Source organism: Brachyhypopomus gauderio, chromosome 9 (genome assembly GCF_052324685.1).
Source record: "Brachyhypopomus gauderio isolate BG-103 chromosome 9, BGAUD_0.2, whole genome shotgun sequence".
In the NCBI taxonomy this organism is placed as follows: Eukaryota; Metazoa; Chordata; class Actinopteri; order Gymnotiformes; family Hypopomidae; genus Brachyhypopomus; species Brachyhypopomus gauderio.
Window position 1 is genome coordinate 24,337,114 of NC_135219.1, and position 20,022 is coordinate 24,357,135.

The window sequence follows — 20,022 nt, forward strand, 5'->3', positions numbered from 1 at the left end:
TTAAAATTCTGTACTTATTGGTTAGTGGTTCCATCCTGTTGCTGTCAGTAGTGTTATTACTGTAATTATCTAACAATATAATGGAATATATAATGGAAGATATCCTTCTATGTCATGTGTTGCCTTTATATACAAAAATATAGGATATATTACAATCAATATGTAACATAGCAATAAGCATATAGCAATAAGATTTGAATCACTTTGCTGTTGTAACAAGTTACAGAGGTAATGGGGAAGATACAGCCAGTTTAAGGTCTGTGAAGTTCACAGAAATTGGTAACATAATTTTCGGGATTCACCATGTTATTATGTTCTTATCATTTTCAACACCAAATAAGAACCAAATTGTCATCACAACTTGAAAACAAATGTGCAGTTCATTATGATTCATTTTGGTTTTTTGACTGCCGTACCTTCCTCTTCTAGTCCATACTGGAACCTACCTCAGAATGGAAATGTCATGCTTACATTTTGAAGCTGAATACAGCTACTAGAAGAACCACTGAGAGAAACAGAGATTGTGGATGACTGCATACATCACTGCATATATCACTTATCCATATTCATGAAATGTCTATTCATTTGTTATATATTAAAATGGAAATGGAAATACATTCTCTGTTTAACCACAAGAATGCCTGTTATGGCTTTCGGCTGTAGTAAACTGCTTACCAGCGCTGAGGATAGTGGCATACATTTATCCAGGCACTCTCTATGGTATACATTTAAATGAGGTTGAATTACCATTTCAATATATTTTTCAAATAGGGTTCAATGGATTCTTTCTTTAATTTTACTTTGATATTTTAAATATTTTACTTTGAGTATTATTTGTAAAGATTAAGACTAACAGCACAAGTACTAATCTTTTCAGGACATGTGGATGCCATGTAGTTATAGGAAATGGAAGATAGGCAGTATTTGAGCTAGTTTTTGCACTTATCTTTCCACACTGGTTTCAGCCAAACGGTTGTTCATAATTCCCAGGGCTCCAACTCCTCCAGAAAAACCATTATGACGTGAGTTGGATGTGGACTGACGAGGGTTTCCATTAGCCATTTCAGATAGCTGCTTCTGCATGATGGCCAGGCTAACCTTGTTGGCAGCCAGGAAATCCCTCATTGAGATCATCTCACCTGACATCCTCCGCCCATCTCCCTCACTGTCGTTGATGGCGTCTGTGTCAACAGAGGGGTCCCGTTGAGCTCTCAGATGCCCCGGCACAACCATGTTCCTGCGGTTCTGATGCCTCCCCTGGCCTGGACAAAGGCATGGGGCCTCCACCTGCATCAGAAGCCAGTTCAGGACCTGCTTGATGACAATTGAGATGACGTTGAAAAGTGAGTAGATGCAGCAGACGCCAGTCAGAATGAAGAGGAAGTTGCCCAGCCTGTAAGCCGCCTGGCCTTCGTAGAACTCCCGCTGACTGCTCACCATGTCCCCGAAGCCGATTGTGCTGAACGCCACAAAGCAAAAATAAAGAGAGTCAAGGTAGTCCCATCCCTCTGCCACCGAGTACATGGCAGACGCACAGCAGGACACCAAGATGGCGGCCGCTCCAAGTATGGCCATGACGCAGTAGACCGAGGGCTTCCAGCCCGCTAGGCTGTCCCGCCGCCTGTCTCTGGGATGATCTTCGGACATGCGCCGGCCATTTTCAGGGAGAACCACTTTACGCTGTTGCTGATGCTCGTGGCAGAACTTGAGTATGAACGCAATCACGGTGATGACGCGTTCCAAGAAAAGGTTGAAGAATAAAATGGTGGCAGCACATCCAATAAGCCCATAGAAGATCAGGAACATTTTTCCTCCTGTAGTGGCAGGTGTAGTCATGCCAAAACCTGTGGGACCCAGGAAGAAAGACACAAGAAAGAAATTAAGAAACACAGACTGTGACGGGTAGGGTGAGCGAAAATAAATGGAAGCGATCACGCCAAGTCTCAGGGAAATAGGATGATTTAATATGTAAAGTGTGCAAACCAAAACCCGTGAACTGATCCGAATTAAGGATATAATAACCAGCAGTCAACTGGTACAAAGACCCTCAGGTGAGACGGATCGTGGGCTCTGCCCACCTGAGGGACGAACACAACACCACACCACACCCACAGGACAAGCTGCTGCTGTAGACGGGGGCGACCAGTAGGGGGCCGCCGTACCGTGACAGATCCCCCCTCCAAGCCGCACTCCCCTCCACCGGCTGTGCGGCCTACAGCGGCAGCACACAAAACAAAGGGGCAGGAAGGCAGGGACAAGGGACACCCCCTGTAGTCCTGGAGCTGAAACACACAACACAAACACAGGTTAGCTCACCTACCTGGGCGGGACCCTGGACCGACTGGGCCGTCAACAAGACAAAACCACGTCCCGGTCGGTCACAGGGCCCTCACACCCTAACCAGCATTAAGCCGCTTAGCCCCACAGGTGCGAGGACGACGGGCCACGGCTCCTTGTCCGTCCGGGGTGTATGTGTGCAGGTTACCTCCCTGGGGTGTGGCTACGTCACCTCCTGGACCTACCTCCTCCCGGAGCTGACCCCTGCCTTCAGCTAGGGGCCACCCCAGCCTCCTGGGGAGTCAGCCCCAGCCGGGGCCTCCCTTTACGAGGTGGACTCCTCCACCCAACCCAGGAGCGCCAGAGACCAAGGCCCAGAGCACCCTTATCGCGGGCTGGGGAACAGCCCCCAAGGGCCTCCTGGTCACCCCGAGCAGGAGGGAGGATCTCCATCTTCAGCAGGAGCTCTTCAGACCGGAGCCCCATGGTCCCCAAACATCCGGGGGCCCCAACCCTCTAGGGAGGGGCTCTTTACGACCGGGCTCCGGTCACGTCACAACATAAGGGGGCTCCTGCCAGCTGGAGACCCCCACAAGGTGCAGGAATGCCACGATCCACCGCCAGGGAGAAGCACCTGCACATAAAACACAAATGCACACACACACCCACACACACCAACACAAAACACAAACGCGCACTGCCCTGATCCCCCCTACAATGCGGGAGGGGTCTCCATCTCAGCAGGGGACTTCCACCAGCTCAGGAGAACCCCCCACGTTCCTGGTCAGGGCCTCCCTCAGGAGCGACGCCCTCCGTGGCACTCCCCGTGGCACGGGACCATCACTGGTCCACCCCCAACACACACTCAAGGGGGAGGAGCATGTGTGGAATTACATACAACATTTCACAGGCACGCGAGAACAACACACACACGCTAAGACTAGACAAAAACGGTGTACAAACGACGAACGGACGAGACTCACACATGCGCGCTCGGTTCAAACACAACAGCGACGCGCCACTCGTGTTCGCAGTCGCTCCCCACATGAAACACAAGACAACACGGGGAGTGAGGCGACAGTGAGGAGCGGCTTCCGCGCTTTACACAAAACATTAAACACTCAACACCACGAGCACGCACACTGATCCAGACGCCCGTTCACACGTACACACTTTACACTCACACAACATGAAGAGTTTCCCGGGGAAGACGCCCCGGTCCTCGCCATGCTACACACACACACAAAACACATAAGCACGGCGGAGCTCTTCACACAAAACACCACGCAGACAAACACTTACCACGGGACATGACCACGAACGAAGGAGAAAGTAAAGGAGACTGGCGGCTTCCGAAAGTGGCTGGTTATTCTGTGACGGGTAGGGTGAGCGAAAATAAATGGAAGCGATCACGCCAAATCTCAGGGAAATAGGATGGTTTAATATGTAAAGTGCGCAAACCAAAACCCATGAACTGATCCGAATTAAGGATATAATAACCAGCAGTCAACTGGTACAAAGACAAGACATATACAGATGAACAAACGACCCTCAGGTGAGACGGATCGCGGGCTCCGCCCACCTGAGGGACGAACACAACACCACACCCACAGGACAAGCTGCTGCTGTAGACGGGGGCGACCAGTAGGGGGCCACCGTACCGTGACACAGACAATTTTAAATAAAGATAACCCCCCCCTTTTTCAGAGCTTTAGATGCTCATTACACCGTACTTTTAAAAATGTACTCCACCATTAAACTTCAAAACATATTTACTTTGTGTTTGGGTTGGTTTACATTTTTTGTGAAAGGTTTGGTTTTAGTCTCTTAGGTCATTTCAATATTGCAAAATACTTGTGGAAAGTCTGTGTTGCTGTTACAGTAAACACACAATTCACCGGTACTTGGGGCAAAAACTCCACGGTCTTTCCAAACCTGAAAAAGAACAGGACACAAGTGCATCCTCCAATTGAACTGTAAGGCACATGCCAAATGACAGTGACCTGCAAATGTCCTGCAAGGTTTTATAGTACTACAGTACTCACAATGTACTGTAGAGGCTCCAATTTACATGTTCAACTGTATACTGAAGCAAGAATGATGTGCAGTATTGCATAACTATTAACTACAATCATCTGTACACATCTGTGCAACAGTAAAACCAAGCCAATTTCCGCCCACTATCTAGGCCAATTCAAGCTTCATCTTAACCTAAATACCCACTCATCTCCTCGGCAGTGTATAAAGCGCTCCATAAATTCATCAACAGCAACACAGTTTATTCAAACCCTCCCTGATTTAACTGCTTTAGCCCACTCGCCATTGGATCCAGAGTAGTTAGATAGTCTAACCGACTGCATAGAGAATACCTGCAGATCAACTCTAGATATAGTAACAAACAGCACGTAAATTAGAGCGGAAATGGCGATCCACTAAGCTGGATGCAATCCACTGTGCCTGGAAGGACAGCATTACTAAAGCATGCTCGGAATACTTAGCCTCACTGATTGAGAATAATAAAAACAATCCTGGATTTTTTTTAATACTATTTCTAAACTTACAAAAGATCAAGCAGGCGCAGAACCTCAGATTCCATTAAACCTCACTAGTAATGTATTTATAGATTTCTTTGATAATAAAATAGAGAATATTAGTGTCACGGTGAGGCGGCCCCCTACCGGCCGCCTCCATCCACAGCGGCTGTTGTTGTTGTTGTCTGGTGACGTCATGTGCGTCCCTCAGGTGGGCAGAGCCCGTGATCCGTCTCACCTGAGGGTCGTTTGTTTGTCTATATATGTCTTGTCTTTGTACCAGTTGACCACTGGTCATTATATCCTTAATTTGGATCTATTGCACGGGTTTTAGGTTTGCACACTTTCTATTAAACCATCCTTTTTCCCTGAGACTTGGCGTGATCGCTTCCTTTTTGTTGCTCACCCCCGCGCGTCACAGAATGACCAGCCACCCTTCGGAAGCCGCCGAGTCTCTTTTTCTTTCTCCTTCGTTCGTGGTCATGTCTCGTGTTAAGTGTTTGTCTGCGTGGTGTTTTGTGTTGTGTTTGTGGCACGGCGTGGACCAGGGCTGTCTGCCCTGGGAAAACTCTTCGTGTCTGTTGTTTGTTTGCTTGTTTGAAGAGCTCCGCCATGTCTGTGTTTGTGGCACGGCGAGGAACTGGTGTCTTCCCTGGAAAGGCTCTTCATGTTTTGTGTTTGTTAAAACGTGTGTTTATGTCGACGGATGTGTGGATCAGTGTGCGTGCTCGTTATGTTTAATGTTGCGTGTTTTGTGTGTGACGCGGTCGCCGCTCGTCACCGTCGCCTCGCTCCTCGTGTGTCTTGTGTTAAATGTGGGGAGCGACTGCGACTCTGAGCGGCGCGCGTCACTGTGTGTTTATGTCGAGCGCGCATGTGTAGGTCCCGTCTGTCTGTCTGTGCACCGTTTTTGTTTGCTTGTCTAGTCTTTGCGTGTGTGTTTTGTCCTAGCGTGTTGTCAACTGTTTGTGTGTAATTATACGCATGCTCCTCCCCTTAAATGTGTGTTTGGGGGGGGACCGGCTGTGGTTCCGTGCCATGGGGTGTGGCACGGAGGGCGTCGCTCCCGAGGGAGGCCCTGAATAGGGTAGGGCGTGTTTGTGTTGTATGTTGGTGTGTGTTTGGGTGTGTGTGTGTGTGTTTTCTGTACAGGTGCTTCCCCTTGGCGGTGTTGTGGTGTTCCTGGACCTTGTGGGGGTCTCCACCTGGCAGGAGCCCCCTTGTGTTGTGGGGTGACCGGAGCCTGGTCAGGAAGAGCCCCTCCCTAGAGGGATGGGGCCCCCGGATGTTTGGGGACCATGGGGCTCCGGTCTGAGAAGCTCCTGCTGGAGATGGAGATCCTCCCTCCTGCCCGGGGTGACCAGGAGGCCCTTGGGGCTGCTCCCTAGCCCGCATCGGGGGTGCTCTGGGCCTCGGTCTCTGGCTCTCCTGGGTTGGGTGGAGGAGTCCACCGTGCGATGAGGGGCCCCGGGAGGGGTTGGCTCCCCAGGAGGCTGGGGTGACCCCTAGCCAAGGGCCGGGGTCAGCTCTGGGAGGAGGTAAGTCCAGGAGGAGAAGTAGCCACGCCTCGGGGAGGTAACCTGCACCCACACACACACTAAGGACGACAAAGGAGTCCGCACACCCTTGGGGCTCTCTGGCTAAACGCCGGTTAGGGCGTGAGGGCCCTGTGACCGACTGGGGCGTGGTTTTGTGTTGTTAACGGCCCGGTCGGTCCAGGGTCCCGCCCGGGGAGGTGAGCTGCCTAATGTTTTGTGTTTTATGTTCCAGCTCCTGGACGGCAGGAGGTGTGTTCCTGCCTGTCTCTGCCTTCCTGCCCCTTCATGTTTTGTGTGCAGCCGCTGTGTGCCACACACCCAGTGGAGGGGAGTGCGTCTTGGTGGGGGGGTCTGTCACGGTGAGGCGGCCCCCTACCGGCCGCCTCCATCCACAGCGGCTGTTGTTGTTGTTGTCTGGTGACGTCATGTGCGTCCCTCAAGTGGGCAGAGCCAGTGATCCGTCTCACCTGAGGGTCGTTTGTTTGTCTATATATGTCTTGTCTTTGTACCAGTTGACCGCTGGTCATTATATCCTTAATTTGGATCTATTGCACGGGTTTTAGGTTTGCACACTTTCTATTAAACCATCCTTTTTCCCTGAGACTTGGCGTGATCGCTTCATTTATGTTGCTCACCCCGGCGCGTCACAATTAGACAAAATATAAAACCTTTTATAGGTAATCCAACTGGTATGTCACCTGGTTTGGTCGATATTGATCTAAATTTTGCATTAGGAGAAACACGCTTTTCATCCACTCCCACAATCAGAATTGGAGAAAATAATTTCATCATTAAATTGTTGTACTTGCCCACTAGATTCGGTTCCCTCAAAATTATTAAAAGAGGTATTAGGCTACTGTCACGTTACGGTCCCCGACCCCTCCCGTTTGGGCGTGTGTTTACGTTGTAGAGCTCCGTGGGTGCGGTTACGTCTTGTGTTCATCCGTCTCATCTGTGGCTCGTCTCGTCATCACTCGGGACTTATGTGGTTTGTCTGTTTAATGTGTGTTCGCGCAGTATCCCGTGCTCGTCTTTGTTTGTGTCTCGTCACGCTACATGTTGAGTGTTCTTTGTGAGCTGTCTGTGCTACTTGTGTAATTCAATATAGTTACGTGTGTGCAAGAAACGCCGGATCTGTGCCTCATCCGTCGCCTTGCGCCCATCGCTACAGAAAGACGAGCCAACCTACATGCCAGGATACACCACTCGTGTCAAGAAGGGGAAGAGGCCCAGCAGGCACCACCATGCCTCTTCCCCTGCACAGCACCGCGGAGCCCCAGTAACCCTCGAGGTGATGCAGCAGGACCCCTTATGCGAGATCATGCTGCGTCAGGCTCAGGAAGCCACGACGGCTGAAACGGCGGACTACTTCCGCGAGGTCGCAGTGCGGCTGTGGAGGGAACGACACCCCTCTCCCTCCAGAGACCTCTCTCCACTGAGGGTAGGTTCCCTTGAGTTCTGCTCCACCGAGAAGACCCCCGAGAGCGAGTTCGAGGGGGAGGAATCGGAGGGCGAAGAGGAAGAAGAGGAATACCATCCTCCTTCCGTGTTCTCGGGAGATCCATCCGCGTCTGAGGGAGAGGATGTGACCCCTTCTCCGTCCGAGTGTACTGGTTTCTCAGAATACTCGGACAGTGAGCCCTACATGGAGGAGGAGGGGAGTCCACCACCCACTGAGTACTCCGCCGAGACCGTGAGGGGGAGGGAAGGTCCAAAGGAGGGCGTTTCTCCTGCTTACTGCGAGGGAAGTGCAAGGGACTACTCCTGGGGTGAGAGCCCAGTTGAGCCCATGAGCTGGAGCCTAGGCTGCGATGAGATGGAAACTAAGGAAACCGTCCCCGCCGCCAGGTCAGGAGGGCAATCCCTGGGAGGAGGGGAGGTTCCCTAAGGGGTCCTCGGAAGGAAGAGGGCGTAAGTTCGTGGCGGACTCTCCACCAAGGGCGGTCATCTCCCAGACGCAGGACTGAGCGCTTTGGATCCGCCCATCGGTGTGGGTTCGGGGCACTTAGTCCTGTTGGCACCCCGGGACGGGTAGTGCCCTTGGTGGGGGAGTCTGTCACGTTACGGTCCCTGACCCCTCCCTTTTGGGCATGTGTTTACGTTGTCTACGTCTGGTCGTCTGCGTCTGTAGAGCTCAGTGGGTGCGGTTACGTCTTGTGTTCATCCGTCTCACCTGTGGCTTGTCTCCTCATCACTCGGGACTTATGTGGTTTGTCTATTTAATGTGCGTTCGCGTAGTGTCCCGTGCTCATCTTTGTTTGTGTTTCGTCACGCTACATGTTGAGGGTTCTTCGTGCGCTGTCTGCGCTACTTGTGTAATTCAATAAAGTTACGTGTGTGCAAGAAACGCCAGATCTGTGCCTCGTCCGTCGCTTTGCGCCCACCACTACAGCTACCAGTTGTGACTGAACCTCTTCTAACAGTAGTAACTCATCCATTACAATAGGTCACATGCACAAATCCTGTAAATTAGCGGTTATTAAACCTCTGATCAAAAAAGCAAATCTTGATCCAACTGTACTATCTAATTATAGACCCATTTATACATTTATTTACCCAATTATAGACCCTATGATTTATATCCAAGATCATAGAAAAAGCTGTAGTCCAGAAATTATGCTTATATCTGCATAGAAATCACATATTTGAAAAGTTCCAATCTGGATTCAGGCCCCACCACAGTACTGAAACACAGTGGCGCAAAAAGGGGGTATGCAGCGTATGCGACGCATAGGGGCGCTGCACTAGAGGGGGCGCCAAATCGATGCCAGAAAATTATTTGCCGAGTTGGTGGGGGTGGGGGGTGGAGTGTGGGGGGTGCCGATAGTATGTTTGCATACACCTCAGAAAGTATGTAGTTGCAACCCTGCTGAAACAGCCCTAGTTAAAGTAACAAATGATCTCCTCCTTGCTTCAGATCAAGGCTATGTATCTCTGTTAGTGCTTCTTGATCTTAGTGCAGCTTTCAACACAATAGATCACAGGATCCTGCTAGAATGGTTAGAACGCTGGGTTGGAATCTCAGGCACAGCCCTTCATGGTTTTATTCTTACTTAACTAATCCCTATCAGTTTGTAGAGCTCAATAATGTTCTGTCCAAACATACAAAAGTGAAATATGGGGTCCCACAAGGCTCCATCTTAGGACCACTATTATTTACATTATATATGCTACCATTGGGCACAGTTATAAATAAATATGGTGTCAACTTTCACTGCTATGCAGATGACACTCAACTTAACATTTGAGCCAAATCTGAATTTTTTTTTAGGAAAAAATGAGGGCTGCGTAAGAGATGTTAAATGCTGGATGTCTCTAAACTTCCTCCAACTTAATGAGGACAAAACAGAAGTTCGCCTCCTGGGCCCTAAGGCCGCAAGACATAAAATTCCAGATCTAATGCTTAATCTCGCAGACTACCCCATTACACCTGGCTCAGTAGCCAAAAACCTAGGCGTCATACTCGACTCCGACCTATCATTTGATAAATACATAGATAATACTACTAGGATAGCTTTTCTACATCTCCACAACATTGCCAAGTTAAGAAATGCATTATCACAGGATGATGCAGAAAAATTGGTGCACGCCTTTGTTAGCTCCAGATTAGACTACTGTAACTCATTACTGTCAGGTGTCACGGGACAGCTCTGGACCCCTCCTTTTGGGCGTGTGTTTATGTAATCTGCGTCTGGTTATGTCCATGTTTGTAGTTCCGTGGGTGTGGGTCGTTCGTGGATATGTTCATCAGTCTCACCTGTGCCTCGTCTCGTGATCACTGGGGATTGTGTAGTTCATCTATTTAATGTGTGTTCGCGCAATGTCTCGTGCTCATCTTTGTCTGAAGCTCGTGCCTTGTGAGTGTTACATGTAGAGTGCTTGCGCTACCCGCGCTGCACTTTATTTGTTGTGTTGGACAATAAACGTTTGTTTGTTGCTATTAAACGCTCGTCATGCCTGACTCCTCCCACCGTAACATCAGGAGGCTCAAATCTAAATAAACTTCAAATAGTTCAAAATGTCACAGCCAGAGTTCTGACTAGAACTAGAATATTTGATCATATCAAACCAGTCCTATCAGCCCTGCATTGGCTCCCAGTTAAATTACTTATTGATTTTAAAAATTTTCTATTGACCTATAAAGCACTGCACAGGTTTGCTCCTGATTACCTCCAGGAACTTATTTCCTATTATGAACCCCGACGTCCACTAAGATCACAGGGTGCTGGCCTCTTATTAGTTCCAACAATTAATAAGGTAACAGCAGGGGGAAGAGTATGGTGTGATTTTTGTTTCAATAGTTCCACAAAAGCAAAAGTAAATCCAAGAGCAGAAAGTATATGTTATGAATGCAAAACAGAAAAATATATATCAAAAGTATATATTTTTTATATAATTGGTTATTTGAAACTTATTTTCGTTTGCATTTTGACAAGTTTTTGGTTCCATTGTTTTTGTTTTTTTGGATTTTCCCAGTAAGGTCTTTTGCTTCTGGAATCTCTCTTTGCTTCTGGTTCGTTTTTTGCTTCTGACTTTTGGAACACATTTCACGTGTGGGAGGGTCTTAGATGAAGGCGTTCCTCTGCAATCTCCATTGGTCACTGATTCCGGACTGACACAGAGCTCTGAGACCGCCTCTGGGACCAAGCCACGCCCACCCCACCAGCTCCCTAGCGTTTTCAAACATGGCGGAACGCGGTGGTTCTGTTTCACAGTAGCATGTAAACTAAGTTTTACCATAAAAGTTTATACAAAGGTTATAATTAATTGGTAAATGGTCTGTAGATATTGCAAATGTACACTGTATAATAACTACATTAAGCATGGCAGTTAATATTTAGCACACTTCACCAGCGCAAGCTTTTTAAAATTTTAGTGAACTGGATGCAGGCATGAAAATCTGTCACCTTGCGGCGAAATTCGCCGTTTTGAAGTTTTCATATTTTGTGGTAAAACAAACTCTTATGAAAAATAGGTAGATAATAAAATAAGAAACAAGATTTTTTTGTAGTTCTAAATGATGAACCCTGGTATTTTTTACACTCATTTTTGCCGCTGATGTTATTTATTGGTTCATTAAGATATAATGGTTTTGACTGAGCCATCTGGAATGGCGAAAGCGGCTCGCGTTTACGGATCTGGCTCCATATATTGACAAGACAGGTCAATATTTTTCAGCGCGACATTACCGTGAGAGAAGTCAACAGGGAAGAGCGTGTTTAAAGCTAGCCTTTAAATTATTTTTAATTTAATCGCTGCTGTAGCTTCTGTCACCGTTTTGCTACATTCACAATAGTAGCGACTAGTTACTCGCTCCTCCTGGATCATTCGCTAGCGTCCCCGCGGGTCTAAAGTGAGAAGGAAACTAATCCGCACTCTGCGTTTCAATGGACTACTCTTCTTACTCCCACCCCTCCAAGTTAAAATATTTTTGTTTTTATCTCTGAGTCGGACAGTGTCTGAATGTCATGTCTGACATGTTTTATGTTTAGTATCTCTATGTTCAATGGTTCAATGAATATTGTTCACTTCTTAATAAAATATGGACAGCACAAGATGCATGTGATGTGTGTTTGTGTGTGGTACCTGCAGAACACTGAAAAACTGTGAGTGAACAAAGCTGGTTGTATATAGGGTGGCCACTTTTCAGTATTGCTTTAATTTTGGTATTTGGCTTTAATTTTGGTATTTTTTACTATTATGAATTTTACTATATTTGGCATCACCTCTCGTACACCAGCTGCCCCCCACCCCCGTCCGTCGCCATACCAGATATTGCAAATACTCATATTTCTTCCACACATCAATGTTCTCTCCATCCAGTTCACTAAAATTTTAAAAAGCTCGTGCTGGTGAGCATGCTTAATGTAGTTATTATACAGTGTACATTTGCAATATCTACAGACCATTTAGCAATTAATTATAAACTTCGTATAAACTTTAATGGTAAAACTCAGTTTACATGCTGCTGTGAAACAGAACCACCGCGTTTTCAAACGCGGTGAGGCTGGTGGGGTGGGCGTGGCTTGGTTTGGTTCCAGAGGCGGTCTCAGAGCTCTGTGTCAGTCCGGAATCAGTGACCAATGGAGATTGCAGAGGAACGCCTTCATCTAAGACCCTCCCACACGTGAAATGTGTTCCAAAAGTCAGAAGCAAAAAACGAAGCAGAAGCAAAGAGAGATTCCAGAAGCAAAAGACCTTACTGGGAAAATCCAAAAAAACAAAAACGATGGAACCAAAAACTTGTCAAAATGCAAACGAAAATAAGTTTCAAATAACCAATTATATAAAAAATATATACTTTTGATATATTTTTTCTGTTTTGCATTCATAACATATACTTTCTGCTCTTGGATTTACTTTTGCTTTTGTGGAACTATTGAAACAAAAATCACACCATAGAAGAGCCTTTTCTTATAAGGCCCCCCAACTATGGAATAACCTTCCAGAATGTGTCTGGGACTGTGACACAGTCTCAATTTTTAAGTCTAGGTTGAAAACTTACTTATTTAGTTTAGCGTTTGGCAGGGGCGAGGCTAGGGTATTTTTAGTGGTGCTAGAGCACCACCGTGAGGTTGCTCAGCACCCCCTGGCTCAACACATTTTTAAAATATATTATGCAAAAAACTTGCTCTGCACCTGCGCAATACTTTGGTATTGTGCCTCTGTGAGCACTGGGGGCTGGGCACCCCTAAAGACCAGATCCTAAAATCGCCCCCTGGCGTTTGGTGATTAATGTGCCCCCTTAGATAAAGGTACAGATCCAGGGGTTCATAGGCGAAGGGTTTTATGGTAGACTGGGGCGCAGGTGCTGTCGTCCTGTCACTGCACGTGGTCACTCAAGTTTGTTGACAGTGCAGTGGATGGATGCCATTGTCTCAGAATGCTCCCAAGTCTATGTTACCTTCTGGTTCTGCCTTTTTAAGCTAAGCTGTAATAATTTAATTTAATGCCGGAATTGCTGCCACACTCCAGTAATGTTTATAATCTCATCTGTCCTGTATATGTTCTTACACAGAGCTAATTTCCCCTGTTTTATTTTCTCCACATGGCTGCCCGCCTACTCAAGGAACACTGAGATGAGGAGAGACGAGCCTTTACAGAGATCCATCCTGGGCCGGCCACCTCCTGCCTAACCAGATATGAGGGAGGATCAACCTACTGCCCTGACTAACCAGATATGATGGAGGATCAACCCACTGCCCTAACTAACTAGACTGTAATAATTTAATTTGATGCCGGAGTTGCTGCCACACTCCAGAAATGTTTATAATAATTTCTTCTCTACATGGCTGCCTGCCTACCTGAGGAACACTGAGATGAGGAGAGACGAGCCTTTCCAGAGATCCATCCTGGGCCGGCCACCTCCTGCCTAACCAGATATGATGGAGGATCAACCCACTGCCCTGACTAACCAGATATGATGGAGGATCAACCCACCGCCCTGACTAACCAGATATGATGGAGGATCAACCCACTGCCCTGACTAACCAGATATGATGGAGGATCAACCCACTGCCCTGACTAACCAGATATGATGGAGGATCAACCCACTGCCCTGACCAGTGTGGATGATGGATAAACCCACTACCCTGGGCCGTCTCACTGCCCTGACTTCTCCTCTGCTATGACTAACATTACCAACCATCAAGACGTTTAGGACTGAACAGGAATTATATAAAGAACTCATGTATATAAATACACACCAAGATGCAATTTATTTATCCCTCACATATTCTCTTTGTTTTTCTCTCTTTTAATTGTTGTCATGGACAACATGACAACAGAATTTTGGATTTATATTTCTATAATAACCTTTGTGAAAACATTTTCCAGTAAGCCATTGTTAATTCTTCATTTTTCTTTAGTTCAACTAAGATCCTAATAGTAGATTCAAAAATTTGGGTATCCCTGGTCAAATGGTAAATTTTGTTAAAGTAAGCATTTGCATGTTGTCACGTTGCGGTCCCCGAACCCTTTCTTTGGGGCGTGTGTTAACGTTGTCTGCGTCTATTCGTCTGCGTCAGTGTATCTCCGTGGGTGCGGGTGCGTCTTGTCATTATCCGTCTCACCTGTGGCTCGTCTCGTCATCACGTGGGGTTGATGTGGTCTGTCTATTTAATGTGCGTTCGCGCAGTGTCTTGTGCTCATCGTTGTCTATGTCTACACGTTGCTGTGTGTGTGTGTGTGTGTGTGTGTGTGTGTGTGTGTGTGTGTGTGTGTGTGTGTGTGTGTGTGTGTGTGTGTGTGTGTGTGTGTGTGTGTGTGTGTGTGTGTGTTTTGCTGTTCAATGTGCGCTATTGCGCAATATCAGTGCGTGGAATAAAGCGTGACGTCTGTCGCAAACACGGATTCTGTGTCTCGTCCGTCTGTCGCCGCCTAGCGTCACACATGTACCAAATATATTTACATGAGTAACAACTAGGGGTGTGACGAGATCTCCGTGTCTTGTGATCTCGCGAGACTCAACTCCGCGAGATTTCTCGTCGTGTTAAAAATCTGTCTCGCGAGATTTGATGACGTCACAATGACGTGGGAAAATACAGGTATTACTATTGAAGATGCCCCGCCACTTTCAAATCGTTTGTTTGGCATCATTTTGGGAACCCGGCGGAAATGATAAATGGCAAGAGAGTGACTGATAAGACACTACATATGCAAACATTGTATGAAAATAATGCCGTACACCGCGACTAATACGAGCAGGATGCAGAGACATTTACAGCTGCACGCACCACAGCTCAGTACTCAAATCAACATATCTCACTTGAACAGAGGTAGCAGGGACAGAACGGCGCAAGCTGAGACAGTAAAGGATATCGGGAGCAGTGTGGGGATGCTAATATTATTACAAATGAACATGGCAGTGTAGTTGCAGCAAATTCAGTGACATACTTGGTCAGGCTCAGTTTGCACTATTTGCACTCTCTATTGACAGAGAAGAACTTTTTGTTTTGTACATAATACAGTGAGTCCCCGCTTAATGACGGGTCTGGATAACAACGGTCCGGAGTTACCACGACTTTTAATTTAATTTTGCACGGTGCGCGGAGGAGCAGTGGAGTGTTGTGTAGTGTAGTGGAGTGTTGTGTACGATAAGCCCATCTCGGTAACGCGATCGCTCTTTCTCACGCTGTACGCACGAGAACATTGTTAGTTTTTTCTATACTGTATTTACGATCAAAGCGTATCTAAATATAGGGTCACGCTTAACGACGAAAACTGCTTTACAACGGACTTTTCAGTCTCTTACATAATGCATGTTAAGAGTTATAATAAAACATTTCAAAATGCATGTTTAAAGTTAAATAAAATTTAAATAAAAGTCTGTTGTCCAGTCACATAATTTGTAATTTTAGTGTTCTTAAAATCTCGTCTCGTCTCGAATCTCATGAACCCAGTCTCGTGTCTCGTCTCGTCTCGTGAGCTGAGTGTCTCGTCACACCCCTAGTAACAACATATTCCTGCTCATTTTAACATAGCAATTATCTTTATTGGCTGAATCTAAAATAAACTAAACATAACACTTTACAGAATCAAAGGTTTAGTTGACTAGTGTTATTTATTTATTTGAAGATCTCAAAATGTATTTTAATTGGTAGACCTAAATCCAAGTTGGTTATCTAAGTCATGTCTAGAGATTCATCAATTCCATAACACTTCAAACATATCTGGGTGTTATAGCTACATTTCACAGGTAGGGGCTGCCAAGCTGAAAATAAAGACAACTGACACTGACAAAGCAGGACCTACAAAAGTACTTCTAAAGTACTTCAAAACAGTTACATTCATTACAGCCAAGGAGCTGCAGAAAAGGTTGTTGGACAAGGCAATATCAGTGTAGCACTGCCTGCATGGTGCGTCCAAGAGAATGTAAAATACATCAGAAGTAATCCTAGTGTTTCATCACTAAAGTCAGTACCTCAGGTGAAGGTGTTAGGAGTGCTTTAGCGCACACAACTTATGCACTTTTCTAAGTCACACTGAATAAGAGCATCTGCTAAATTCCATGAATGTAAATGTAGCAGTTCCAGAGGCCCAGACCTAACAACTATAAATCATACAGAGACAGAGCTGTGTGATCCGATACAGAGACAGAGCTGTGTGATCCGATACAGAGACAGAGCTGTGTGATCCGATACAGAGACAGAACTGTGTGATCCGATACAGAGACAGAGCTGTGTGATCCGATACAGAGACAGAGCTGTGTGATCCGATACAGAGACAGAGCTGTGTGATCCGATACAGAGTCAGAGCTCTTGGGCTGGTGTTCCAACTGTTAGACACGGAGGAGCAGTTCAACAGTTAATTCTAGTGGTGCTGTTAAGCATCACGAGGCTATTAGGACTGTTAGGTGTTGTGATGCTTCCATTATGCTTTGGGACTGTTTGGCAGCCTGTGGCACACAGACATCAAATCATTATGTAGGTAAAGGGAGGAGTACATTCTACATATCACTAGGCGCAAGCCAAGTCAGCAAAGACCTTTAAAGATAAAAAGAAATTGGGTAGCTACAAGACAGTGATCCAAAACATACTTCAAAAACTTGAACTACTATAAGGAACTAAGGAATTGAATTGTACTTAAGAGTTCTTAGAAATTGGTGAAAATTAATAAGAATATTTCTGAAGTAAAAGCATTCTGCATGGCTAAGCAGGGAAAATGTCCTAATGCAAGAACATTTAGCTGACTACACGAAATGTTTTAAGGCTGTAATTTGTTTAAAATTTTCATTTCCCAATATGTTTATTTCAGTAAATACTTGTTTTTTGCAGAAAATTGTTTTATTTCTATTTGTTCCCTGTGGAGGTTTTAAACCGGACCATAAGCTAACATAATATAACCAACACCTTTGTTTCTGACTAAAAAATGAGTCACAGACACATGACCCCTAAAAATATATAAAATAATAAATTAACAAATATTGACATCCCAATAAATGACCTTGATTCTTTCAGCACCCACGGCTGTGATGTCTCGTTATGCTGCTACTGGACGTAGACCCAGAGCTCATTAGCTGTGCTGTGTTTAGGTGCTCTAATGAGCAGCATGTGTACACAGCCCCACCCCAACCCCCCCACCACAAACCCTTCACCCCCCACCCCTACCCCCCCACCCCAAACCCTTGGATTATATGCTCTAGTTGGCCAAGCATTGGATTATATGCTCTAGTTGGTCAATCTTAAGAATAGTTAAAAAAGTTAAAATTATGTATGTTTTCATAACTCCCCTGCCATTCAGGTCACTCACTAAGAAGAGATTACTGCATTTTTTATTTTTAAAATGATTAAATTAAGGATACATAGGCTTATATAGGCATATTTATAAGGTTTGGCTGTAAAATAAGATTCATTCATATGTCAAATAATATCTAATAATCTTTCTTTTGCTCTAATACAACAGAGTTTGTTCTAGCTACTATTTAATTTCTATGTCCCAGTATATAAAACAAGTTTTTTGTTAGAACTTCCAAGTTATCATGTCAAGTTATCATGCTCTGACCTATTACACCTCTGATGCCCCTTTCTTTCTTTGTCAAACACAAAAAGCATTATGTTAAAAGCAGTTAATTATAACGTATAAGTTAGAGGACAGAATATCAAGAGACTGGACTTTACTGAACCTGTTCCGTCTGGATTTACTGGACTCAGTAGCTGAATTATAAGACTAATTCCGTTTAGACTGTCCAGCCATTCCACAAACTGAAACTACAAGCAACCGTGGAGTTAAATGCCTCACCTATTGTAGAAACCACGGTTCCAACAAAATAAAAAGCACCCGTGAAGTCCCATCGAGGTCTGGTGTTATCCACGCGGATACCTGCTACATTCGCCTCCTCGTAGTTCCTAAGAAAGTTCTTCAGCTCCTGCTCACTGAGATTATACTTCTGACTGAACTGCTCGAACCGCAGCGCCCACCGCTGCTTCGCCACCTCCTCCTTAGGCTGTTCCAGGGCTGAAAACACAGCAGCTCCGCACAAAAGGTACAACATTATTACTAGCGCCAGCATAAGAAATCTTGCATTGTCTTCATTTAGCGGACCAAAACCGCAACAACTGCCACTCCGACAAGCCATTATGTTATTACAGCTGAACAGGTGGCGTGGAGAGGCAGCAGCATCATTACAGCTCCACGGTTGATCGTTCAGTGTCGAAAACAGAGCTACTCATGAAGAAAAGAGCTTCACAACAGGTGACTGGCACAGGTGTACAACAGCTCAATCTCGCCTGGGAACCCCGTTGACGAACACATTTCAAGAATATTTTTTTTGTGAAGAAAAAAAAGTCCCGTTTCCTACTTTCTCAGTGTTAATGTACCCTGTCCCTGCTGTGGTCGATGGTCTGACCTCAACCTCCTCAGTGATGTGGGTGAGTATCACTAGCTCGTGACCCCCCCCCCCCCCCCCCCCCCCCATAACATTACAATATCCGCCCACAGCTGCACGTGCCTACTTAATGCAGTTCACTACATGCTGTTCTATATGGACTTTGCTCAACTTCTCAGTGAATTTCGACCTAATGCCAGCTGGCTCAGTAAAACTGTTACAATGTGCAGTACATTATAATCTGCTACAAAGAATTTATAGAGCATTGAATTTGTCACACTGCAATTGTAGTAATCATAAGCCAGTATTTCTACAAACGAATTTATTGTTCCAAAATTCATGATGTCAAGTACAAGCAGTTTTCTACATGGTTGTGCTTTAATCAACAATTTCAGACATGAGTCTAATAGCCGGTGTCTTGTATTTACTGTGGTTGGGAAAAGGCACCATTAGATGTCGGATGTTCAATATGATTTGACCTTTCCACTATGGTTGGAGAATTTCAACATTTGCTCTTGGACGCTCTAAGGGGCCTTCTGCAAATGTCACTTTTAGCACAGAAGGAGAAAATGCATTATGCATTGTAGAGGGGCTGGAATTGGGTATTTATAGAATCTGTTTTAAAATGGTCAATCGATTATTTCCCCCCTCCATGTCCTCTGATAAATTTTGGTCAAATACAACTTTAAAGAGTAGTCTGCCTTTCAGGACCCAGTTCATTTGCTTATTAAAGTCATGAAGTACTGAGAAAGATGGGTGGAAATAGACGACGCCTCCGATCCCTTACAACACATCAAGGAAAATACAGAAACATAAAATTTGTCATTTGTCCTTACCTGCAGTTCACGACCACGCTGGTGAACACTGAGCCTTTACCTGGAGTTTCTAATAATTACTTAAATAACGTAAAGGAACAAACACACTTTGAAAATGTGACTGACACTTATGGTCTGTTCTATACAGAAGACGTGTCGACAATTCCTCATTAGACTACAACTTTTGTGTATTTATGATCACAGTCTTACAAATCACAATACTCTTACTCTTACATGCTAGTAATATAGCTAATAACCAATTTAGTACAAATTGTTTATGGCAGATTAACTGCTTCCCAAGTTGCATCCTCATAAACATACAAATATATTTAAAAGTATACATTAGATAAGCAGAAAGTTAAAATACTATCCTGAAATTTAATACTCTACCATGAAGCAAAGAGCCTTAAAATGTAAATAACCTGTCACTTTTATTATGATGCTCATTCTCAAACATAATATATCCACGCTATACATCCTGTTGGTGAGAGTGGAGACTTGTTGTTAACGAATGGAAGTCAAGCTTACCTAACCAA

General features: G+C 45.4%; 1 protein-coding gene across 1 annotated transcript; it reads right to left on the reverse strand.

Annotated features, from left to right (window-relative positions):
* Window positions 1-65: 65 nt before the first annotated feature.
* On the reverse strand, window positions 66-18,537 carry kcnk13b (potassium channel, subfamily K, member 13b). The gene is made up of 2 exons (XM_077018085.1): window positions 18,086-18,537; window positions 66-1,844 (listed from the first exon to the last, which is right to left on the reverse strand). The coding sequence occupies exons 1-2, from the start codon at window positions 18,420-18,422 to the stop codon at window positions 943-945; spliced, it is 1,239 nt and encodes a 412-aa protein (XP_076874200.1). The 5' UTR covers window positions 18,423-18,537; the 3' UTR covers window positions 66-942.
* Window positions 18,538-20,022: the final 1,485 nt, after the last annotated feature.